General features: G+C 38.5%; 1 protein-coding gene across 3 annotated transcripts in view; it reads left to right on the top strand.

Moving 5' to 3' along the window:
- SCAR (wiskott-Aldrich syndrome protein family member 3 SCAR) overlaps positions 1 to 25,302 on the top strand; it is a 360,993-nt gene that overhangs the window by 292,539 nt on the left and 43,152 nt on the right. For all 3 annotated transcript variants that reach the window (XR_011017601.1, XM_067137453.2, XM_068225425.1), the window contains 2 exons: positions 16,870 to 17,016; positions 18,360 to 18,742. Coding sequence is in view for 2 of the 3 variants with exons in the window: in XM_067137453.2 (XP_066993554.1) it covers positions 16,870 to 17,016; positions 18,360 to 18,742 (530 nt within the window). In the remaining variant the exon portion in view is untranslated. The remainder of the gene's footprint in view (positions 1 to 16,869; positions 17,017 to 18,359; positions 18,743 to 25,302) is intronic.

Here is a 25,302-nt window from a genome sequence, read left to right as displayed (position 1 = left end):
GACTGATCAAGGCCAATATATGTCTGCACTCATAAATTCTTCATTTACATTGCATTTGGCTTGTACATTAATGCTGACCATTCTTTTCCTGTTCATGTATTCATCACAATATTGCTAGGACCTTTTAATTAAAACATTTATGTAGTCAACAGCACCAGTGGCATCAGGGATATTATATTTTCCTGCCACTGATGTTTGGCATTTGGTTTGAAGTTGGGAACTGTTCCCACTCATTTGCTTTAGATTCAATTTGCCACCTTAATATCTGAAATTGCTCTTGATACTATGCTCTGAGTGATGCCCATATCTTCAACCACCCTGCTCTGAAAATCAGGTTTACCAACGTTGTTGAGAGTACCACATTTTGTTTCATTATTTTCTTGTAGGCACCACTAGACCATTCGCTGTACATTGGATCTATACAGCTCTTTGCAGTTAATGTTAAGAGAGCCACTTCATTCTTTGTATGTTCTCCTTTCTGGAATATCCATATAATATTCCATAGTTTTTGCATATCACCCATACAGTAGGTACCTGATAAGAGTGTAGTGTTTCATAACTCATAAATTTCCTAGTTGATGCTATCACCACTCAATCTTTGTGTGTACTGAATGCCATTTGAAAGTAATTAGCGTATGGTTTTAAAAAGAAGGCAGAAGCTTAACTAGTTTCATCTATTTGCTCTGCTAAAATCTCTCTCTGCTCTACTACATTAATCTAATCTTACTGTTCATCCAACATTCATCAGAGCAATTAATAGCTCAAGTTTCTTTAAAATATTGGTGATATCCTTCCAGAACTCTCTCATGTTTCTGTATAAACTTACCTCAGAGGGACTACATGGATTGTTTGATTAATGCAATTAAATTACAGCTCAGATGTACTACAAATTTTTATACAATCTCTATCATTTCATTTCTACGTGTTCAACTGAAAAGCTTCTTTTGTTTTCCTCAAAAATGCTTTTGTAACATGAGAAACTTCTCTCCGTGTCACAGGAGGTTATTGGGGGATATTTGAATGATGTTGATTGCTCGTTAGAGAGAGGAGAGTCTCTTGGTATGACATACGGTTTTCCTTCAAGAATGTCTTGAATATCTCAGAGTTGTTTAAAACCGGAATTTTGAAATAAAATTTTTCTCTTTCTGTCCTATACTCCCAGGTATACAACTTAGATTGCATATTGTTTCTTCACAAACAGTGATTCATTTAAGGGAGTTCCTACAGTTTTCACTGGCAAGTAAGAAGAAGAAAAAGAAAAAATGGGCAGACATGAAAACTAGATAATCTTCTAACTTAATATCTGACAAAGAATATTTTGCACCATATATTTCAGTGTTCGTTCTGATTTTGCCATATAGCTGCATCTGTAACAAATAAAAGTATCCAGTTGTATTTAATACCAGAAGGACATAATAATTTCAAGGAGTCCATCACACACTAGGTCAGTTACATTGTTAGTGACTGGTAATTCACACACATTGGGGCCGATGACCTTAGATATTCGGCCCCTTTAAACAAGTATCATCAGCAATTCACACACATTAAGAAGATAAGGCATGTTTTTTAAGGCACTGATAATTATATTAGCAGTAAAATAGCCCCCAGAATCAGTGCTTTCATCAACAGATGAATTTTTATTTGAATTTGATACCGTTACAGAACATGAAGTAAGAAGGGAAGTTATGTCAATTAAATCTCACGCAACAGGAGCTGATGAAATTCCCATTTCATTTGTGACCTACATAATCGACATAATACTGTCCATTATTGCCCATTTATTTAATACTTGCCTTGCTTCAGGCAATATGCCAATTAAATGGAAAGATGCACTCATTGTGCCAGTCCCAAAAAACTCTCCTGCAAGCAATACATCTGACTTGTCTGTATTCTCACGTCACTTTCTAAGGTTCTGGAGAAGATAATGCATAAACAAATAGTTAAATACTTGAAAAAACATTCTGTACTTGATCCCTTAGAGTCTCTGGTTTCAAGAAAGGAAACAGTACTACAACAACACTAATCATAATCATGGATGACATTAGACGGGGCTATGGACGAATGAAAACTGACTATACTTATCCTTCTAGACTTTAGCAGTGAGTTTGACACTGTAAATATAGACATATTGTTAGCTAAGTTACAAAAACTTCACATGGCTCATTCTGCTATTCAGCTCTTGGGTTCATACCTCAAAAATAGATGATGGTGAGTTGTATCAAACATGACCACTACAGAATGGAGGACTAAGCTATCTGGCATTACCCAAGGGTCTATTCTTGGACCTCTTTTATTCTTGATCTGTATTAGTGAAATTCTTCTCATATGAAACTGCAACTATCACCTTTATGCTGACGATCTTCAGATATACTCACACTTTAAAGTCTCCGACATTGAAAAAGTAATCCACCAAATGAACTCAATTACCTCATATGCAAAAGAGAACTGCCAATTAATCAACCCGAAGAAAATGCAAGCAATCATAATAGGACAATCTAGGCTTACAAATATCTAAACATCACTCATCAGCTTACTCTCATGCTCTATGGTGAAGCTATACCTTTTCAGAAGTGTGTAAAAAAAGCCTAGGCGTTGTCATGAATGACACATTAAACTTAAATGACCATATAACAAGTGTCTGCAGAAAGGTATATGCATCCCTTCACCCCCTAAAAGTGAAACAATCCATTCTTCCACGTAGCATGAAAATAAAACTTATTATAACTCTAATTTTTCCAAAAATTTATTACTGTGATGTTGTATTAACCGATGCAACAGTAGAACAAACTATGAAACTTCAAAGGGCAATGAACTCTTGCATACGGTTTATATTTTCTTCGAACTTTAGGATATATATTTCCCCTTATCATGAGAAGCATCTGGGCTGGTAATTGATCAACTAAGAAATCTACATACTGCAACACTAATTTTTTGACTTCTGAATGAATATACACCTGAATAGCTATCCTCACATTTCAACTTCCTCTCATCTATCCATGGACGTAATACCAGATCGACTTCTACTCTTGTCGAGATTTCCTCTTAAATACGTGATCAGCTTGTATGAATGTTAGTGTGTATGAGTGCAAGTATGATACAGAGCTATTGTTAGGTGATGTAGGTAGGTAATATTAATCGTTAAAAATAACAATTATAATATGTTATAATATTACTCCATTAATTTAGGTAGTATCTATAGACTGTTAGCAATGTTATTTTTCCAAATCATGCGACTATGTTGTGTATGTTGTGGTTAAGTATAAGAGATGGCCATGAGCCCTAACTTCGCCACATACAACGGCATAAAATAAATAAAATAAATACGAACTGATCCACTAGTTGATTTAGTAAATATGAGGTTATGGTATAGTAACGACAACTGAGTGAGTTGGCCGTGTAGTTAGGGGTGTACAGCTGAGAGCTTGCATTCCGGAGGAAGTGGGTTTGAACCCCACTGTCGACAGCCCTGAACATGGTTTTCTGGGTTTTCCCATTTTCACACCAGGCAAATGCTGGGGCTGTACCTTAATTAAGGCCACGGCCGTTTCCTTCCCACTCCTAGCTCTTTCCTATCCCATCATCACTGTAAGACCTGTCTGTGTCGGTGTGTTGTAAAGCCACTTGTAAAAAAAAAAAATTAAGCGTGATGACGACTTACATAAGTCTTAACACAATGTACCTTCTTCGGGCACATGTTGTTGTATCTGGCAAGGAAATCTTTTAATCTGGGATTAACCCCCCAGTGGATGGGGGGGCGCAGATGAAGAATACACCCACGGTATCCCCTGCCTGTCATAAGAGGCAACTAAAAGGGGCATCCAAGGAATTATTGTATTAGAACCATGAAACTACTTGTGATTAGTACCATCACATGGGGAACACCATGGCTCACCTTTACTTGCGAGTAGTACCACTATTACATGTGATAAAATTAATTTTTGGGTCCGTATTGAAAATATTTGTATTAAATAACACTTGAATGTTTTATTATTCATCCAGCTATTCAATACAATACAATACAGTTTTAAAAATTAGGACATTGTCCTTATCAAAGTTGTTAACATGAAATTAATATATTATATGGTACATGTTTCGCCTATCAATAGTAGGCATCATCAGCCACATTTTTCACCTTAGGATAGATGCAATGGTAATGGTCGTTGGTACTTGAGGTTATAAAATATTGATTTTCATTTATTTGCTTATAAATATTGGAGAATTTTCATATGGTCTGGTTCCTTTTGAGATAATAGTACAGTAGATGGAAATGTTGGTGCTGTAGGCTATATTGAAGGTTCAATAGGCAATGGGCAACAACATACTTCATTTTATATTGTAATAGTGTTTAACAATCTCCAGTACATTTTAAACAACATAGTTTTTAACAGCATTCATAAATTATTTCCAGTCAGGTACCTGATCTATCCTAAGGTGAAAAATGTGGCTGATGATGCCTACTATTGATAGGTGAAACATGTACCATATAATATATTAATTTCATGTTAACAACTTTGATAAGGACAATGTCCTAATTTTTAAAATTGTATTGTATTGGATAGGTGGATGAATAATAAAACATTCAAGTGTTATTTAATAGTACCACTGTGTTAGGTACTCAGTAGTTTTGTGATAAGTAGCAACAGAAGGGGAATCTGTATGGGTTTTCAAGTACCCATGATTTAGTGCCATTGTGAGAAACACCGCGGGTCTGGGCGTTGCCTGTGATTAGTGCCACCATATCAGTGACACCGGGGGTCTGCATTGCCTGTGATTAGTACTCCCTCTATGAGGATCACCACGGGAATACCGGCACCTGTGGTTAGTACACTTAGGTGAGGAACACCGTGGGTTTACGTTGCCTATGAGTAGCGCCATTATGTGAGAAACTTTCTGGGTCCGATCCACTGATTGTTTTAAATTCATATCCATCCATTCATTCTTCATCATTGTGTTTTTTATTCTGGTCAGTGGATGATTTTGAACTTTTGAATTGTAATTACATTTCTTCTCATTTTATTCCATTAGGGACCGATGACCTAGACGTTAGGCCCCTTTAAACAACAAGCATCATCATCATCATCATCATCAATTTGGGATTATTAATTTTCCAAAATGGAGCAAAAAATGCTTCGCACAAGTTATGAGAAAATTTACTAACCCTACTCTCTAAACACTCCACCAATAGAGTTTTCTGATTAAATTATCTTTATGTGTTGCTGAGTTAATATGCTGAACTATTTGAAAAACTTTCTCACACCCTACATTTTTCTCACATGCTCCACAAAATGGTAACCTGTTAGGGCTACTCATAGATATTAAATCACCTGAAAACACCTTCTGTAAATTAATCTACCACTCGAAGTTGATCCGACTTTCAGCATATTTGTTTGATTAATAGAATGTTTATAAAGGACTGGTTTCACTTTCAACACACACATTATATGCATAACTTAATTTTTCTAGCACGCAGTCCGTTCACATCACCATTACAGCAGTACTGCAAGGTACAGGCTTCCTGTTCTTCCACAGTTCTTACCATGACACAACTTATGGCAACAGCAACTCTTCTCTGTTTGTGATGAATTACCTACAATTTTACCACCAACAGTACCATCCTGATGAAAAAAAACAAAAACAAGGGAAACCAACAAAATTATTAAAACATGCCATGTAGGCATTCAGGTATTGAAAATATTTTGCATGTATAAAAATCACAAAAATATGCCATTAAATGCACCATAAAATAATTTTCAAATAACTGAAAATTCCATATTTTGTACACATTATGTATAAGGATACATATTCAAACTGTACAAAAAAATTGCAAATGCATGAACTTCCGGGCCCTAGTCATCAAACTGAATACATTAACTATATTTTCTTTTCCTATCATGATCAGATTCATATTATTACTTCCTCACTTTAGCATTCAGATATCCTAAATAACTACAGGGCAAGTCCTACAAGGGTTGCCATCCTTCTTGCACACCATGTGTTGATAAATGAGAGCATGGTCACTGTCACACTGTTCCACTATTCTCGTAGAAAACCCAGCTATTAAACTTACCCCATTACTGTAATTCAACCTCATGAATTTTTAAAATTTCAGTGTCGGTTGCATATTTCAGTTGCTGTATGGTGCAGAGGTACTTCTATACATGCTATCTTGCAAACTACCCCATAAATAAAAGTTGCAAGGCATTAAATCGGGAGAGCGAACTGGCCATAAACCTGCACTAATTATTCTGTTCCCAAAAACATCATGCACTGCATTCATTGAATTAAGATTGGTATGTGCTGTAGCCCTGCCTTGCTGGGAATAATCTGAGCAGCCTTTCCTGTTTAGTATTAATTCTATGTATCAGACAGAATTAATGATATCATTACAAAAATTGGTCCTATAATTTTTTTAGCACTAACAGCACACCAAACTTTTGTTTTAAAGTCATGAAGTGGAGTTTCATGGATTATTTTCACGTGATCAATTCTGTTTATTTTGTCTACATGTCTATGCAAATAAAACCATGCCTCATCATAAAACAGCATTAATTTAGAATCTAATTCACCGCTTTTGAAGGACTGAAGAAACCATTTGGAATAATCTTCTCTTGCAGCTGAATCTGTTGAGGTGGATCTTTGCTCTTCACTGACTTTATAAGGCTTACCTAAATTTCTGTTTTGCTGCTGCCTGCCATACAGGAGAACATGGAACCTGATTTTGCTGAGCCCTTAAAGATTATTGGGTGGGATCACTCAAGTCTTTCACAAATATCTAGAATTATTTCATCAGTAAAGACAGATGGTTATTTAATTATTTTTTTACCACTGAATCCACAGTTTTGAATTTATTTACAATTTTCTTAATTCTGTATTGCGTTGGCACTCATGTTCCAGGAAATTGTTCGTAGAATTATTTTTTTCACTCTCCCAGCAGATTCAAACTTGAAAAACCTACTGCACACAAAAATACACTGTTCAACACCCAATTCAGAAGCCCTGAAAAGCACTGAACCTATGAATTACTGCTATAAACGAAGCAGTAGTGCTGTACGTTATACAAAAGCTTATCACAGATTAGCTGAGACCATGGAATCACTGCGTAAGCAATATGGGTCAGGCATCTATTACATCATTCACTTGCCCAGACATAGCGCAAGAAATAACCAGCAACTAGGTAGAGGCTTGCACTGTATACCAACGCTCATTCTTGTCCAGAGAGTATTTCTACCAATTAAGAGACATGGAAAATGAAGAAAGCTTTATCATTTCTTCTAAGTCATAATTTGAATATTTTGTGGATAATTATGTTTTTATTAGTTTTATACTTAAATAGCTTATAACTTATTTTGATTCATTGACTTCAGAATTAATAGGTGCTGTCTTTAATCACTTCTTTATCATCGATTAGTGTAAAGGAGGTTGTATAAACATGCAAGGCTTAAATGAGTCTGTACTGCCGCTGTGTTTGTAATGAAGACATTGGGTACAGGTGTTTTTACACCCTGCGTGAGTTCATCCATTAACTCGTCCCTGCTTTTCTTGCACCAAGTATAAAATTAAAATTAAAAGAAAAATGATCTGAAATGATGCTGCCTTCTTCATACTTCAAGCCAGTGTTTGCTTTGTCACATGCTGTTAGTGAACACAATTTTGTATTCCTTTTGCCATTGTCCCAAGAAGTTTAACAATGCAAAATGACATTAATCATATAGGTACTTCCATACAGATAGAAATGGTAATGAAATCAAGACTTTAGTTCTTAAACTATTATATACATGTTGTGTGATTGATTGTATTTGATTAAATACAATGTAATCAAAACAGCTAGAGTGCTCTTGTTGACCAGGACTATTGCAAGTAGACTATATTCTTTTTTGAAGCACAGAAACATAATAGCGAAGACTTCTAGATTGTAGAAGTATTGTTTCCATTCCTTTACTTGGAAGGTTGTGGTTAACTGTAGAACCTCAGAACTTCCTAGCAGTCAAGAAGCATGATCATTCATTAATTCATTCATTTATTCATTCATTATTTATTTACCATAAACGTTTATAGTATCTATGGAAGGGCAGGGGAAAAGGACAGGCCTCCTACACGTAGTGCCCCCTGACCTTTTGAAATAATTACCTAAATCCTAAACTAAAATAGTCATATACACTATTTACAAGTAAAGCAACAAAGTATAATGTATACATATTTCTCATTTACTCAACCTTTTTTACTTACTGGGTCATTCTTCCACATATTCAGATACATTTTCTCACCACGCGTGCTTCTTAACATAACATTTAACTACGGTATATTTACATTTTATATTTAATGTGGTGGGGAGGTCGTTCTAAAGCCGCACTGAATGAGCAAAGAAACCTAGTTTGAAGGACTCAGATAGCACAACCGGGGTATAAGACACACCTCTTTGTCCCTGCAGACGGAGCTGTAGGTTTCCATCTCACTTCCTCTGTTTGTGCGTTCCATTTTGTTGATCAGAAATAGTTACTCCTAGCAAATACATGGTTTTAACTCGCTCAATATGTACATTATTAATGTTATATATACATTCTATTGGGATTTCAAGACCTACTTAATATTCGAGGTTCGTTGGTCATTCCCACGAATTTAATAACTGCTCATGAATCAGAAGTGCTTCAGATCTGTGAATGAATATTTGAGCTTATATACATGTTAATATTAAGAATGAACTTGTTTCATTAAAATCAAAACAAAATCGCATGCTAAATTCTTAAAATGTTAGTTGGAAATCCAGTACCACTGAGGTAGCTCCATCCTTATGCGTTGCATTGTACAGGTACATGAATGAAAGTAGTACTGCGATTCTTTGATAACAATGTATTGTACTTGGTACTGTTGTCGGTTGTCTATAATATAATGTATTATGAAGAACACTTCCAGTAAATTCTCGGCATTGCAGTATGTTTGAATGTTTGATATAGAAGTGAGCATAATGTCATCACAACTAATCATTATAGTTGGAACTGTATTGGTGGAATGACAGTATGCTGGAAAATATTTTACCTAACTACAATCATAATTTGGTTTTTTAACAGTTAATCAGTAAAACTACAGTTACTTCACAGAATGCCAGTCTAAAAAAAAGCACTGACATTCTATTCCTAATGAAAATGGAATGACACCAAAGTTTCCATTACTTCATTTGAGTTATTTGTTTTAGCATAGAGGCATTAAGTGGCTATCACCACTAAGGGAGACAAAACATGATACCTTGGAAATTTCTGAATGATTTTTGTTGCAGAATACATCTATAGTTTTGGAACCATAGTTGGGAAATTTTAAAATCAAAAAAATTTCTAAACACAATGTGCAATGGCAGTGTTCATTATCTCATTTTAAAGAGGGAAAACCATTTTATCTAGTAATGGACCCCGGTGTAATGTCATCGGATGATGCAATAGTGCTGTCATCTTCAAGTATTACAATCTCTGCGCTGCATGGCTAACAGTTAGTGTAGTTCTGGACCTTGACGTGGAAGCGCGTCATATGAGGTGTCGTTCAATTTGTAGCGGTAAGTTCTACATGCGTATGACAAAAATAAATAAGTTGTGCCCATTTGAGAAAATAATAGTGCAAAGAAATGAGAAGAATGTATTTTGTAAAATACCACTACATATAGATAGTAATTGGCTTCAGAATCATTGGAGATGAATTACAGATAATAGGGTGGCTTCTCAGAATTCCAAAAAGTCCAAAATCACCAATGTCAAGCATCACATGGCTTATCAAGATGGTCGCAAAGTTAAGTCGGCCAAGTGTCGTGGGGTAAGTTCTGTGTTGATGGAGCCTCAGTTGAGCATATCTACTGACCCAGTGGTGGAAAATGATTTGGAACTCATGGTCTTGAAGAAGATGAATAAATTGATTTAGTATTCAAACCCATACCGGCTATGTACAGTTCTTTACATCGACAATATCTGTTATGTACTATAGTACATATTTTATGTCAAAAGTTGCTGCTGTGAGCTCGACACAGCCTTGTTCATTCTTTTTTTTCCCCCATAACTTTTATTTTAGTTACTGATGTTTAGCATTCAGAATGACAAATGGTTAGTTCTATCACAAAATAAAGCCCAGCATGTGTAAATTATATTTTTTACATTTAAAAAGTTATGTCTCATTTTAGATGGATGCAATCATCATTTAATTTTTATACTTAATATGTTCAGTATCCTTGTTACAATCCTAAGGTCTGTACATTTATTTTTCGACTGAAGATGCTCTGATAAAGGATGAAACATGTATCGAATTTTGATATTGTCTTAATAAAGACAGGGGCTGCCTGCCGAGGCAGTAAGAATGTGCTCGGTTCGCCCGGAAGGACATGGGTTCGAATCCCCGTTAAGAAACGAGATTTCCACTTTCGGAGGTGCACATGGCCCTGAGGTTCACTCAGCCTACACCAAAAATGAGTACCAGGTTAATTCCTGGGGGCAAAGCTGGCCGGGCATAGAACTAACCACTCTACCCCATCAAGTGCCAAGGTTATGGATAGTGGAAGCCTTTACCTTCCACCCCTCCAAGGGCCTTCATGATCTGTATGGAGATGACTTTGCTTTGCCTTGGTTAATAAAGATAGGCAGTTTTGTATTGTAAAGGTGGAGTGTATGATTAAGAACTGCACACGTAAAATGGAAGGTGTTGGACGCTTCAAAAAATAAACGTATTGGCCAAAGAAAGATGAGGGCCATGAAGGACATGAAAATGAAAGACTCACTTGGCCTCAGAAATTTTTTAATGATTGGGATCAGAAAAGAACAAGAGTTGACTAAGGAAGGTCATTTAAGATAGATGGAAGTAAGGAGCCTGGCAGAAGTGAGTGGAAGGAATGCCTGGCCCTGTGGTTGCAACCCTCGCTCACTGGCTCACTTGATCAAACAAACAATTAATCAGTCCGTTGATCAATAGATCACATCTGATCTGAATTATTATTATTATTATTATTATTATTATTATTATTATTATTATTATTATTATTATTATTATTATCAAAATACTTTGCTGTGATCTTAAAATGAATATAATTTATTTTTTCCCTTTGACATAAAATTAAAGTAGGCATATTGCCTGCTGCTAGTTAAAAGAAATTGTCAGTTGGTAGTACTGGGGCTTACTTCCATTATGTGGTCAGAAGATGGCATTTACTTAAATAAGTCACTTGATTTTACAGATATTAAAGATTAAAAGACAGTTCATTCAGTCATTTACTGTCAACATTTGAAGTTTTATTTGAAAAAGAGGCATCTTTCAGAAGGGTTCATCTATTCACTTAATTCAGTCGATTATCCATCTGATACACTTAAACCGAAAACTTTATTCATGACGTATTCGATAATTGTATGCGATGCAACTGAATGATATTTGAAACTTATTTGATTCTTTTATTTGCTAACTTAAATAATCAGATGGAGGTTATTTGATTATTAAAAGTATTTGATTATCCCATCACTAGTGTCAGTGTGTAATCACCTGTTGCTGTTACAGTGGTCTGAAAAGTGCATCCCACGCAATGACTTCTTTAGTTTTGGAATGAGATCAAAGTCATATGGACAGAGATCTGGTGAATAGGGAGGGTGTTCTAAAACTTCCCGCCTTTGTACAAATTCCGTAATGAGAGCTGAAGAGTTCTATAGCATTATTAGAGGAGTATGGCATTGTCCAGCATTGCTGCACATATCCACTGAAGTGCACAATGCAGATGACCCTGATGAAATATCCAGTAAAACTGGGCATTGGTGGTATGGCCCTCACGAACAGGACAACACTTAGCACCTTTGCTGTCATACACCAGAATTAGCATAACCTTCGTGGGTGATGGATTCCCTCGCACCTTGTCTCGTGATGTCGGTTGACACCTTTCAGCTTACTGATGCTTCACTTTAGGTTCGTATGGAGACATAAGTCGTAGGTTTTCTTCTTGTAGCCGTGAAGTCTGGTAGAGGAGGTATCGGTTGTCCTTCTGGGGGTGGCAGGAGACGTACTGGTCGCCAAAAGCTGGGGTGATGCCAAGCAGGCATCAATTTTTGATAATGAGACAATGTCTCTCATAGTGCATTGGTACTGCCGGTGGCTACAATTAGCCTACGCAGTGGCCTCCACAGTATGCACTATCCAGTGTCTTGGTAGGTGTGCTAGGTACCAACTGATGAGCCCAGCCTAGCACACGGGGGCGAAACACTGGCAACCAGGAATGAGTTAGCTGGAAAATTTATAATGTCCAATAACGGACCATTTATATTGGTATTATAAAGATGGGGTCGTCGAACACTTCATGTTGATCGTCGGCGTACTCCGGTTCTGCGTCGTTCTGATCCTCCTCTGTCGTCGAGGAGGAGGGATCACCAAAATCTGCTATATCCCACAGGGCTGAGTCCCGTAGGATATCCCAGTCGTCACGTACGACTGGCGGCTGCGGCAGGTGGTCGATGTAATCTGCTGGAGTGTCGTCATCTCCAGGATTGAACGAAGTCCATAGCTCTTTCAAGGTAGAAGGTAAGCTATGTCGAGAGCAGGTGGTGATCCCGGTTGAAGGGCGTGTAAGACCGCTCTGCTTCAACAGCCCATGGCCATAGGCCTGGATATCCGCCCTCCTTCGCCGGTGAGTTGGTCTGCACATATTCCAGTGTTGTTGTGATTGTCGGTGCCCACGGCTACGACCAAACTGACGCTCTCCTCTCGGGCGCGCTGCCTTTTATAGACTTCAGGCAAGCGCGTGTAAGGAGGAAAGCACTGCCCGAGAGGGAGCGTCAGCCAGGTTCACAGCCGAAGGGACCCACAGCAACGAGAGGCAAATGCCTCTCCGTGCTGTTTTATTTACCAGTCTTACGTACAGAGGCAATATAGCAGTGTATGAGTACAAAAGAGGCCCTCGGCCAGTCTTAAGGGTATAGTAAGTTACAGTAGAATCAATATATACAAGCAGTTGGTTACAAAGCAGGTTACGTTCAATAATTACATCTAACACCTTAGTGGCTCCGTATAACGCGTCAGCCACTTCTGCAGCGTTAATACGTGTTGGTGTCCTGAATGCCTGTGCCCAGGCGATGTTTAGCTCAGGTGAGCAGTAAGCTATGCTCTGAGGCGTAGCATCAGTATACACTGAGATGGTTATTCCTTGGGTGGAGACACTGCGCACTGTCTGGAGAGTAGTTTGGTTTAACACTTGTCATGGCCAATATGCCTCCCGGCTAAGCACATGTCGCACTATAAACATCGGCCACTGCATAACGTAAAGGATCCAGGCGAAGTAGCCTGCTATCCTTGCTAGGTCGTCTGGCACTACTCATGGTAACACTTGCAAATAGGTCTGCACTCTGGTGATGACGTCTGGTGTAAGCGAAAGCGTTGCCTATTGGTGTCAATATTCTCGCCAAGATACACTAATTGCGTTGTAGGCTGTAGCACTGATTTGTCACGGTTAATCGTGATGCCCATCACGAGTTCCAAGTAAAGAATAATGTCATCCACCGGTATCTCCTGATGGTAGATGAGCCAATCATCCAAGTAGCACATGGATTTGACCCCGAATTGTTCCTCTAATATATTAGTGACGGCAATGGCCCACCGTTGCATAATGGAGGGAGCCAATGGGTGCCCCATCGGTAAACGAGTGAAACCATAAGTCCTTCCTCGATAGTACATGCCGTAGAATCTTCTGTCCGATGCCTTAATAGGTATGTGGTAGAATCCGGAACGAAGATCAATCTTGATCATCTGGCTGAACGGAGGTATCCGGGAAAGAGCCTTGGCGGGTCCTGCTAGAGAGAACTTCGGGGTCTGATAGTATGGGGTCCAACGGCTGAGGTCCTGAATCACGCGAGCTGCACCGCTGGGTTTGGCAACGAGAAAGAACGGATGTGCGTCCGTAATGTCCTGCTGTATCAGGAGGCTATGCTCACCCAGGTTTCATCAGTTGCAGTAATGTGAGTGAACATGTCATTTCCTTCACACTGAAATCGCTCCAGGTGGATACAGCAAGTCCCATACTGTGTCCACTTCTGCACCTCGTAACTGATGTAGCACCTACATCAAACACTTCGCACCTGCCGGTCCTGTTCTAAAATGCAGAATGCTGTCAATCCAGACATGTTTGTACGTACCATTAATTCCTATACAAACAACATTCTTCTGTTGAGCACTGTTTGATCACGACCACAGACACAACTGTATGGATGGACACATGACATCCACTGCGCACCCGATCCTCAGTTGCTACGCGTCCATGTTAGAAGGCTGCCATCCAGTGTGCAACAATTCAATATAGTAACGCCTTATTACAGGGCTGAGCAAATCCCAGGCTCTCCGTCACCATGGTGATGAAAAACGTGTAGCCACCTAAAATCTATGAAGGATGGGAAATTTTGTTTTCTCAGGAAACTCTTGACCTCATGAGTGTTGCTGCAGTTCTATAAACTTCAAGTGTCATGTGAAGGATATTTAATACTACAAATCTACCTGAAAATAAGTTGGGATCTTCACAGCAAACAGATTGCATGAAACATATAATGCTGATCAATATAATTGGCCCTGGCCTAGATTATTTATGACCGGGCGAGTTGGCCGTGCGCATAGAGGCGCGCGGCTGTGAGCTTGCATCCGGGAGATAATAGGTTCGAATCCCACTGTCGGCAGCCCTGAAAATGGTTTTCCGTGGTTTCCCATTTTCACACCAGGCAAATGCTGGGGCTGTACCTTAATTAAGGCCATGGCCGCTTCCTTCCAACTCCTAGGCCTTTCCTATCCCATCGTCGCCATAAGATCTATCTGTGTCAGCGCGACGTAAAGCCCCTAGCAAAAAAAAAAAATATTTATGTATTATTTATTATATCTTGTCAATTTTCTACTGTTTTTCTTCCAAGACCACATGTGCCCACCATTCTTCCATTCCTCTCACAAAAGTAAACTAGTTTCTGTCCTTCATTCCTTTTCACATATTCATATGGTCCAGTTACTTCTTTCTTTCCTTGTCTTTCATTTCCTTCCTGTACATTTAAGCCTCCCATTATAATCACTTCCACATCACTTATCTCCTTTTCTAGTTTCTCCAGGAATTCTTCGATATCGTCCTCTTTGTTCCCTGTCTATGGAGCATACACTTGTATGTAGTTCTTTGCTTGGTTCTTCGTTCTCATTCTAGTTTTCATTATCCTGTTGCTGATTTTATCCTCAACAACTCTGCCATCAGCTGTCATGGATGGCCTAGGTGTCACTGAAGAGGCATATTAGTAAAATGAGGAGTGAGATAGTTTCCTGTTGCTTTCCTCACCGAGCCAGAAGTTGTTGTTGCATATCAGTCTGCCAAACCCACTGAAATGCATGCACCAACCGACCTTATGTAACAAATTTAATCTAGCCCGTACTAAAAGACATAGTGTAGTATAAACACCAGGTCTCACTAGCAAAGGCATGTCGCTGATTAGTATAAACACCAGGTCTCACTAGCAAAGACATGTCGCTGATTTACTTTACCATATCCACATACTCCTCCAGCTGGTTTGAAATTATCAGGCCCACTCCATTTTTTTGCCTCTCGGCGACCACTCCAGTATAGTGCATATCCTTTCCCCATTCTCTTCTTTCCTTTCTCCTTTCATTAACTTTGCTTAACTCCATCATTCCTATACCCTCTTTCTCCACAAAATCCACCACTACTGCCTTTCCTATCAGGATTATAAGGTTGTTTATGCCTACCTTTATGATGTTGGCCACTGGTCACCCATTTTTCACAGTTCCCCCAGCACTCAAGAAACTGCGCATTGCTTGCAGCATACGCTCTAACCTTTCGTGAGGCAAGTTGAAAAGTACCGTATTCATATTTAGGTTATTATTGTGGTGTAACTTTAGGAAGCTCCTCAGGAGTACAGATGTCTTTTGCAACTGCTTCACTGAAGTACAGATGTTGCTGACAGGAGAAAGTCCTTCTGTTTCATCTGCTGTTGGGACTGGTGTCCTTTTCCATTACGTAAACTGTTGCCCACGTTCTCCTTTCTCGTGAATTTATATGTCATTTTCTACACAGAGGCTTCAGCTGGCCTCCAAAGGGACTCCTTTGCCCATAGCCATTGGTCCCCCCTTTGGCTGTCAAGTTTAATAATGGCCACTTGACCTTGGCCAAATAGTTGCAGGTAGTACAGTCTGTCACATAAGGTAGCAGGATGATCCTGACCTGACAAAATCATTCATATTTATCTATGATTGTGAAGAATTTTTGTGTTCTCTTAGCTCAGAAATAACGGCACATGGTTTAGATTATTGGAGCCATATAATAGACTGAAGGGAATTCCGATATTGAATTAGTAATGTAAAGGCTTGACCCAGAAAGCAGACAGGATAGTGAACAGAAGGGGAGTAGAGCTTTCTTTCTAAACATTTTAAATGAAATAAGACAAGAACTAATAAATTAATTAGATGTATGTTTTTTTTTAAGGGAACAATTTATGCCCTGTAAAATTATATTGGTTTATTATTTGTAATAAAATTGGCATTTTTTGTGTCATTTTTACAATAATAGGCTGTTTTAATTGGGTGGTTTTGATTTCTCACTTAGTCCTTTGTGCTTTATTCAAGATAGTATACTAATTGACAATTACTGAACATATGTTTCTACTGTTAATGAGACAAAAGTTATTGACTATAGTAAGGATTCATTGTAGACTTTCTATAGCAAGATAGTCTCTGATATATATATTGTCTAGTTACTAATGAAGCATGTTGCTTTTCTCCCTCTTACTAACCACTGCGGTAGTGCTGTTCTTATTTGTAGGCTTGTTTAGTTTTTGAAGTAACCTCTGCATTATATAAAGTACCCATTGAAAATTACGATTTTGTGCTCTGCTCCAGCCTCACCGCCCACGAAACGAGGGAAGTGGGGGTCGTCACAAGAAGAGAGTCCGTCAACCGCACAACACGAGGGAGAGGCAAAGGCAGCTGGCTGTTGGTCATGGAGAGTACATCATGCCCCAGAATGTACATTATCGGACACCACAGGTGATTATAAATCAGAATGATTTCTTTTTCTCTTCATTTATGTTATTTTTAGATTTGACATATTTTCTCCTCAATGCTATGAAATTAAGTACAGCTTATCTGATGTATAGTAACTATAAGGCATTAACATTTTCACTTTAAGAAACTATTCTGTATGAATTTACTGTAAATCTCTGAACCCTGGAAGCCTGGCAGTTTATCCTCACGTTTTTTCTGGAATTCGGAATTTGCCCTTGATCAGTATTAGACACTTTCAGTATAATGATTTTTTTATAATTTCTGGGGAGTTTGATGAAAGTGCAGTATGTTGAGAATGTAAGAGAATAATACAACTACTATAAAAAGTAGTGTACCATTTAACTAAATTGTAATATTGTAGTTTGGTCCTTTCATTCAGTGTGTGTTCATAATAAATGTTGTATAACCTTTTAAAGGAAAACTGGACAGGTTAACAAGAGAATTACTAATATTTATCGTCGCTAATACTGACATTCTGTTTTGTCATCAGAACTTTTCCCATTTCCTTCCAGACTGTTAGCTTCTGTACAGTCAAAATGCATCATAAATTCTACTTCAATAGACTTGCTTGAAGTAACAGTCCATGTGGTTAGTTGCCAGTTCATGAGGGCAGAGTTTTCTCCATCTCTGTCACCACTGATCTGTATTTAGGCCCAGGTGGGAGATTTCCTGTCAGTTGCTTATGTAGTTAAATGATCTCAAAGCAAGTTGGGAATTTGTCCATTAACCTATTCTTGGTAAGAAATCATTATTAGCTGAGTTGCTGCAGACATTGTTCAGGAAACATCAATATAATAACGGGAGTGTTAAAAAAAGCTGATATTTTGTAATACAAAGGAAATCCATGAGTGCATCATGAACAAATCATCCGATAGCAGTTAATGTTGAAAGATATCCATGTAGAAATGTATCTCCCTCAGTAAATTATTCCAATTCCTGATTCCTCTTCCCCTTAATGTATATTTGCCCTAGGTTGTCCTCTTGATTTCCATCTTTCACACTGTAGAATTATTTGTATTATTCTTATGGATTATCATACCATTCTTACTGAGCAAGTGGCTGCGCTGTTTGGATCACGTAGCTATCAGCTTGCTTTCGGGAGATAGTGGGTTCAAATCCCACTGTCGGCTGTCCTGAAAATGGTTTTCCATGGTTTCCCATTTTCTCACCAGGCAAATGTTGGGTCTGTTACCTTAATTAAGGCCACAGTTGTTTCCTTCCCATTCTTGCCCTTTCCTATCCCATCATCACTTTAAGACCCACTTGTGTCAGTATGATGCAGAAAGAAACCTTATATCATTCTTGTATAATTATTGTTATATCAGCCCGTGCAACATCCAGATGAAGCTTTGCTCACGATGGGGATGACCATGGGTGAGCCACGTCCTCCACGCCCGAACAGTATCGAGCTGCGTCGCAGCTATCCTGAAGAAGTTAACTCAGTAATATACAGTAGCAGCAACTCGGGCATGTACAGTCCTCGGCACAACCAGGCGCAGAGCCCAACAGAGACGCACTACAAGGCCAATTACCCAATGGGCTACGATGAGAGTATCTACCAACAACATTACGCACAAGGTCAACCCGTGCCCAGTGAGAACTACCCTACACCCAATAACGTAACTCCTAGTCGTGGGTCAAGGGCATCATCTGTGAGGCCTTCCCAACCACCACCTGCACCACCCAGCACAAACAACTCCAGTAATAGGTGAGTATTTGTCCATTAAGCTGTTCACTATTTAACGAAAAATTGTTTATTGTATAAAACCAACATGCTGTATACGGATATGCCATTGTTTTTTGTTTTTTTCAAATGTTGATACTTTTTGATATTTTAACGGTTTGTGAAAAATAGTGAATTTACCACTTTTTCTGGCAGTCATAGTTCTTCAAGGTGATCGCCACTAGATCGCTTTAATGTGATGTTCCATCAGTATTGGTATACATCTGGAAAGGTTCAATATATCGACTTTTATAAAAAGCCAACTGTATGTATCGATGTATATTAATATTTTTCACAAAATGTCTTCCTGTTGTTTGTGAATGTAGATCCAGTTATGTGGTTATAAGTAACGTTGAATTGTTGTCTTTTAACAAACAATGTCAACATCCAGATGTTGTAAATTGCCAGTAGATGCGTTTCGTTATGTTTGTGGACATTGCATTGGATCTAAACAAGTGAAACATAAAATTGGGCCCGGTACGAAGTTCTGTGAGGCGTACCACGCTTATTTCAGTGTGCATGTTCAAGACCAACATGTTTCATGGGCTCCCCATGTCACTTGTGGCAGCTGTTGGTCTATTTTAGAGGGTTGGGTACGTGGAACAAGAAAATGTATGCTATTTGCAATTCTCCGAATATAGCAAAAGCCTACAAACCATGACAACAATTGTTATTGTTGTATGGTGGATATTACACATTACGAAAGTACAAAGAGCAGGAAAAATATTCCATATCCTAGCATACATTCATCTATTGCTCCAGTACCACATAGTGAAGAGCTGCCAATTCCATCACCACCAAAGTAGAATACACATGAAAAGTACATAGAGACAAATTCAAATGATGACAGTGATTTCAGTTTTATTGAAGACAGCAATTTGGAACCACAGCTCTTTACTCAGCTGAAATTGGATGACCTTGTTAGAGAGTTGCAACTAACTAAATCAAAGGCTGAACTCCTTGCATCCCATCTGAAGCAATATAACTTGCTCGATAAATCCAAAAAATAACAAAATGTAGGCTAAGGCATGAGGATTTTGCATGCTTCTACCAAATGTACGGAACTCTTTGTTAATGGTCTGTTTGAACACATTTCGATTCTTCATGAACCGGATCAATGGCATCTATTTATAGATTATTCAAGTAGAAGTCTCACAGCTGTCCTACTGCACAATGGGAACAAGTTTCCTTCCATCCAGTAGCTCATTCAGCACAACTTAAGGAGACTTATGAAAATATGAAGCTGCTCTTGGAAAAACTAAATTATGGATGTTACAAATGGGATGTTTGTGGTGATTTTAAGATTTTGGGATTTCTTCTGGGGCTTCAAGGTGGCTACACCAAATATTCTTGCTTCCTCTGCCTGTGGGACAGCAGAGGGGATGATCAGCATTACACCAGGAAAGAATGGCCAACAAGAAAATAACTCAAAAATGGTTTTCACGGCCGCAGATCTTACAATCACATGAATAGAACCAGCTTTTGGGTGGTTAGGCCGTGTGCATTTTGCAGAGTTTCGCCCAGACGTGCCATTTGGGCTCATCAGCTGGATTGGCATGCCCCTCCAGGACTCTGCTTAGCAGTGGCAGACCAAGCGCATGGTCCTGCCGTGTTAGCAAATAGAGATTGCTAACCCGCTAAAGGAGAAATGAATTCTCCGTTTCCAAAAAATATTACTCCCCATGGAGTTAGAATATCAAAAATGGCTTTCACGGCCGCAGATCAAACAATCACATGAATAGAACCAGCTTTTGGGTGGTTAGGCCGTGTGCATTTTGCAGAGTTTCGCCCAGACGTGCCATTTGGGCTCATCAGTTGGATTGGCACGTTAGAATATCAAAAATGGCTTTCAGAGTCCTGACACTTAAGAAAAACTACTTATATATTCATAATCAGCATCACCAAATTAAGCAATAAATGCACAAAAAATGAAATAAACAAAAACTTCATCAAATTTTGTTACATACTGTTATGAAGCTATCACTCTCGGTAAGAAATCATTATTACATACCTGACAGCTTTCCCGATTTAGGCGTGAGATTATTCTATTATTTCTCTCAATTTTAGCTTATTTGGTGAACTTCAAGCATTTGTTTTCTAATCCCGCCAATTCAGCTTTGTATGCCAGTGCCCAGAAGTTCTTCGCTTATTGGCCACTTTCAAATGAAATATCGAAGTTTATTAATACGTGAAATGTACGCAGATGTACGATGTTTATTAAAACCTGTATATTGCGGCGCGTATATCGATTGTCGATCTCTTGTTCTCACGTGCTATCTTAGTGTTCATTCACATCAGTCTAGTCGATTCTAGAGTCTAGTCGCTATATTTGGAGTCTTTTTTAGTAAGTTAGTGACAGAATTTGAAAGATAATGACTAGTGACTTTTCTAGAGATTTTAAGGAGACAATTCTGGCAGATTTTAGTTTATTATTTTATAATAAATCATGCGGGTGCGTAATACAATATATTAATCCATGCATTTGCTAAGTAATGGCATCCAAGTGCATGGCTGATTTCACACATGTAAAGCATGAGTTCATACTATTTTTGGAAGGTTTCTCAGAGATCAGTCTTCTCGCTCACATACCTTGTACTTCCTGTGAAGGAATAGTGATTTGCAATTTTTAGTCTGTTAGCCTCGTCTGGTTTTGAGACAATAAGTGTTATAATATACACCATAGTACTCCTGTATTGTGCAAGACATGTTGAATAAGCAGATTTAACCAATTGTATCTCCTGATTTTCTTATCAAAATCTCCTGATTTTTGATTTTGTAAAGTTGGCAGGTATGTTATTAGCTGAGTTGCCATGTACAGTGTTCAGGAAACGTAAATTCTCTAATGAGAGTGTTTTTAGAAAACTTTAATTTCAGTGAAATATAGGCTGATATTTTGTGAGACAAAAGGAAGATATGCATGCATCATGAATGAATCATCAAATAGCAGTTACATTACTGCACTCTTGTTGAATGATATCGATATAGAAAAATTAGTTTTATAGTAAAGCTGTATACGTGTGGGGCAGTTTAAAGAAACTGATGGAGAGTAGTAACTTACTAAGTAAGAATGTGGGCAGTGTACATTCAGAATGATAGAAGAGGGAAAATATTGCATTGGTCGTAAAATTTTGCTGCAATCAACTACTTTTGTACTTTGGTATAGGTCCCGCAACAAGAGCTTGCCAAAGAAAGCTGCGCAGAACATCGGCAGTGTTCGGGTGGGCTCGGTAGTAGCACTGCACGCCCCCCTCACTTCGCTAAATCGCCTTACTCCCAGCAGTTGTTAATGAACCGTCTGCGCTGGCGGTCTGGCCAGCTGGACTGAGTGAAATATCAGCGCGTATGTGTAATGCCTTATTGTAATTATAACCAGAGCCAGGACACATTACCCTATAGCATAATGATATTGTTGTACATGCAGAATCAAAAATATTTAATGAAATAACAATAACAAACAAAGAGATTAAGAATTATGTGATCATAAAATAGCAGTTAACTTACCCAATGGCTTGTTCTAGTCCGCATCTTGTGAAAAAGGTTGAAAGCTGCTCATATCGCCTTCACTGTCATCCGCGCTATCACTAACACTCTCTCCGTCACTGTCACTATCGTCCTCCAGATTAATGATTATGCTGTCTGATACTTCATCCATTATGTGATCGCTCGCAATGTACTTATTCTCAGTGTCGATTACGTGCCTACATCGACTCGACCATTCTTCTGCCCCAATTGACGCAATTCCTTCCATCAGCAGTGTTCTTGCATCATCGAGTCTGAAAGTAACATTCTTTTGTGCTACATAATCTTTAACTTGAGCCCAAATCATTTCGATTGGAGACGCAAAATCATATGCCCATATGTAGCAAGTAGTCTGTCGATTTGATATGACTTATAGCGTGATTTATGGGATTTAAGCAAAGCGTACAGTTGGGGTTTTATCATCTCTGTAGAAAACGGAATACCCTTATTAGTCAACCAATCCTGCATAACTGTTTTTCTGGATGATGATGTGGGTGCACGCTCACATTGGACATTATGGTACGAGGCATTATCAGTCACGACTACAGAGTTGGGTGGCAAATTAGGAATTAATTTCTCTGTCAGATATTTCTCGTAGTTTCTATAGTTCATCTCATCGTGATAATCCCCTGTTGTTTGGTTGGATTTGAAAACCAACAAAGCATTTGGAATGAAACCTGCATCTGAACCGGCATGTACCACTATTAATCGTTGCCCTTTCGAGATAGGTGACTTCAGTCCATGAAGAGTACCGTCACTCCAAGCACTTGACTTGGTGTGCGAACTATGCAAATATGTCTCATCAGTGTAAACAATAGGCCTACCCTCTTGTCGGTACCGCTTTATGCTTTGTATGTACTGCACATGTAGGAGCCTTATGTCAGGCTTCTCCATAAGTATTCTACGCATGTCTTCTGTCTTTCTCCATCGAAAACCTAGGCCTCGAACTATCTTGCTTAGTGTTCTTACGCAACCTTTACCCTGTATATCCTCTACCAGTTTCTTACGGATCTTTTCAAGCGTTGGTCTCTCGCCTTCGGTATTGTGAAAATTGTGAATCGTGCGCCTGACCGCGCATTTCTCAAAATCGTCTAATTCACACTTCTTGACAGACTTCGGTCTTCTCTTTCCAGGCGTTGAAAACGAATCCACTTCACCCCTTTCGATCTTCTTTGCGTCTCGTATTACATTCCGCACGGACCTTTCCGACACACCCGTAGCTTCGGCCACTTTCTTTTGAATAGCACATAAGTTTCCAGTGGGGTGGGTTTCGTTTTTCATGAATTTATACACATTATAAATAACTTCTCTAGTTTGACTGTGTAAAGTTTTAGCACTCCCTAATTTAGAATGAAACGGGGGCATCGCTACGTACACTGAATATAATACTACAACAAATTCACTTTCAGCTACGAAATATAAATAAAATATTAATAATACAAGCACACGCTTCTTGCTTCTTTTCAGTGCACGCTTGATAAAGAGCTGTACACTGTGCCTCTCAGTGAGCGGTTGAGTAACAATGAGCCCGGTAATCAGCATTCAGGCGGCACACAGGAGCCCCGCAACGAGCTTAAACTTCGCCAACAGATATTGGTCTCTGCGCACGTTGGAGTTTCGGCAAGCTCTTGTTGCGCTTAGTATAAGTATCTGCTCTCTGTAAATTGTCATATATAAAATAAAAAGTAGTTGTACTGTTTCAGAAAATATTCATATATAAAATAAAAAGTAGAAGTGCTGTTTCAGAAGATATCAGTGGAAAGAGTGTACAGTAGAAGTCCATTATAGCGAGAATTCATAACAGCAAAAAATTTACTTACTATAACAGATTGTCATTATATCCATTTTTTTTAAGTCAGGGAAAACCCCATACTCGTTAAAATCAGTATGAAACAGCAATCAGTTTGTTCAAAACTTGCGTTTTTGCAGATGATATCCACACTACGGCTCGCTCATTTGTCATTTTGCGAAATCCAATAGTATTTGAAAATGTGTGTTTAATATATTTCTGAAAAAATTCTAGTACCACTCCAGAGGGCTCGGTGGCAAATGTTCCAGTTTTCTTTTTCAAACATTGTCACCTAACCTAACTGTATATGTATCATGAAAATGTATTTCAAGTGCACGTAGAGAAATGATAATCTCCTTGTTACAAATTTACATGGGAACAGCCTTTCTGAAATTTAACTAGACGCGAGAAAATATAAACTATTCTCTGTATTAGTGATGTTATCTGCCATATTTTTACTTAATTTTGGCAGGCCTATATAACATTAAAAATTAAGCGATCGTTTACTTCAGCCTTAATCTCTAAAGAGTTAACAACTGCTATTAGCTACATTATTTATACATTTATTACAAAAACATGTTATCCTCTTTCATTTGGAATTTTATTTTAGAGAACAACAGTTGACGGGCATTACTAATCGACTCCGACTTCGCTTTCGAATGTCGGAGAGAGCTCGAGAAAACTGTACCGTACCGAAGGTGATCGATCACATTTTGTGGCGAACGTTTCAGTTTTCTTATTCAAACAGAGTCACCTAACCTAATTTAACCATAGGCCTACTATATGTATCATGAAAGCATATTTCAAGCGCTAGTAGAGAAATGATAACCTTCTCGCTAGGGACATTGGTTCGGACTCAGACACAAGTGAAAATTAAGAAGAAGGGGAGGAGGAGGAGAAAGTTCTAACCATTTCATTGTAGGGGTTTTGATTGTTTCAGTCAATAAGGTAATGTTATTCTTTCAGAAATGTAGTGTATTCCTATTAGTGCTAATATAGGATACCATCCATCGCAGCATTACAGAAAGAAACCTGGACTGGGACACAGTGTTGGAGGAGGAGTGGTGGAAAGACCGAAGAAAGTGGAGAGGAACCGTATTTGCCCCTACCCGGCTACAGCTGGATAAAGGGAAATGATGATGATGATGATGATGATGATGATAGGTTGACTTGATAACCAAGAACTGGCTCCATTTAATTAATTTCTACATTTATTTGACCTTATAAGCATGTGCTA

This window comes from Anabrus simplex, chromosome 1 (assembly GCF_040414725.1).
Source record: "Anabrus simplex isolate iqAnaSimp1 chromosome 1, ASM4041472v1, whole genome shotgun sequence".
In the NCBI taxonomy this organism is placed as follows: Eukaryota; Metazoa; Arthropoda; class Insecta; order Orthoptera; family Tettigoniidae; genus Anabrus; species Anabrus simplex.
This window is presented reverse-complemented; position numbering and strand designations above follow the sequence as displayed.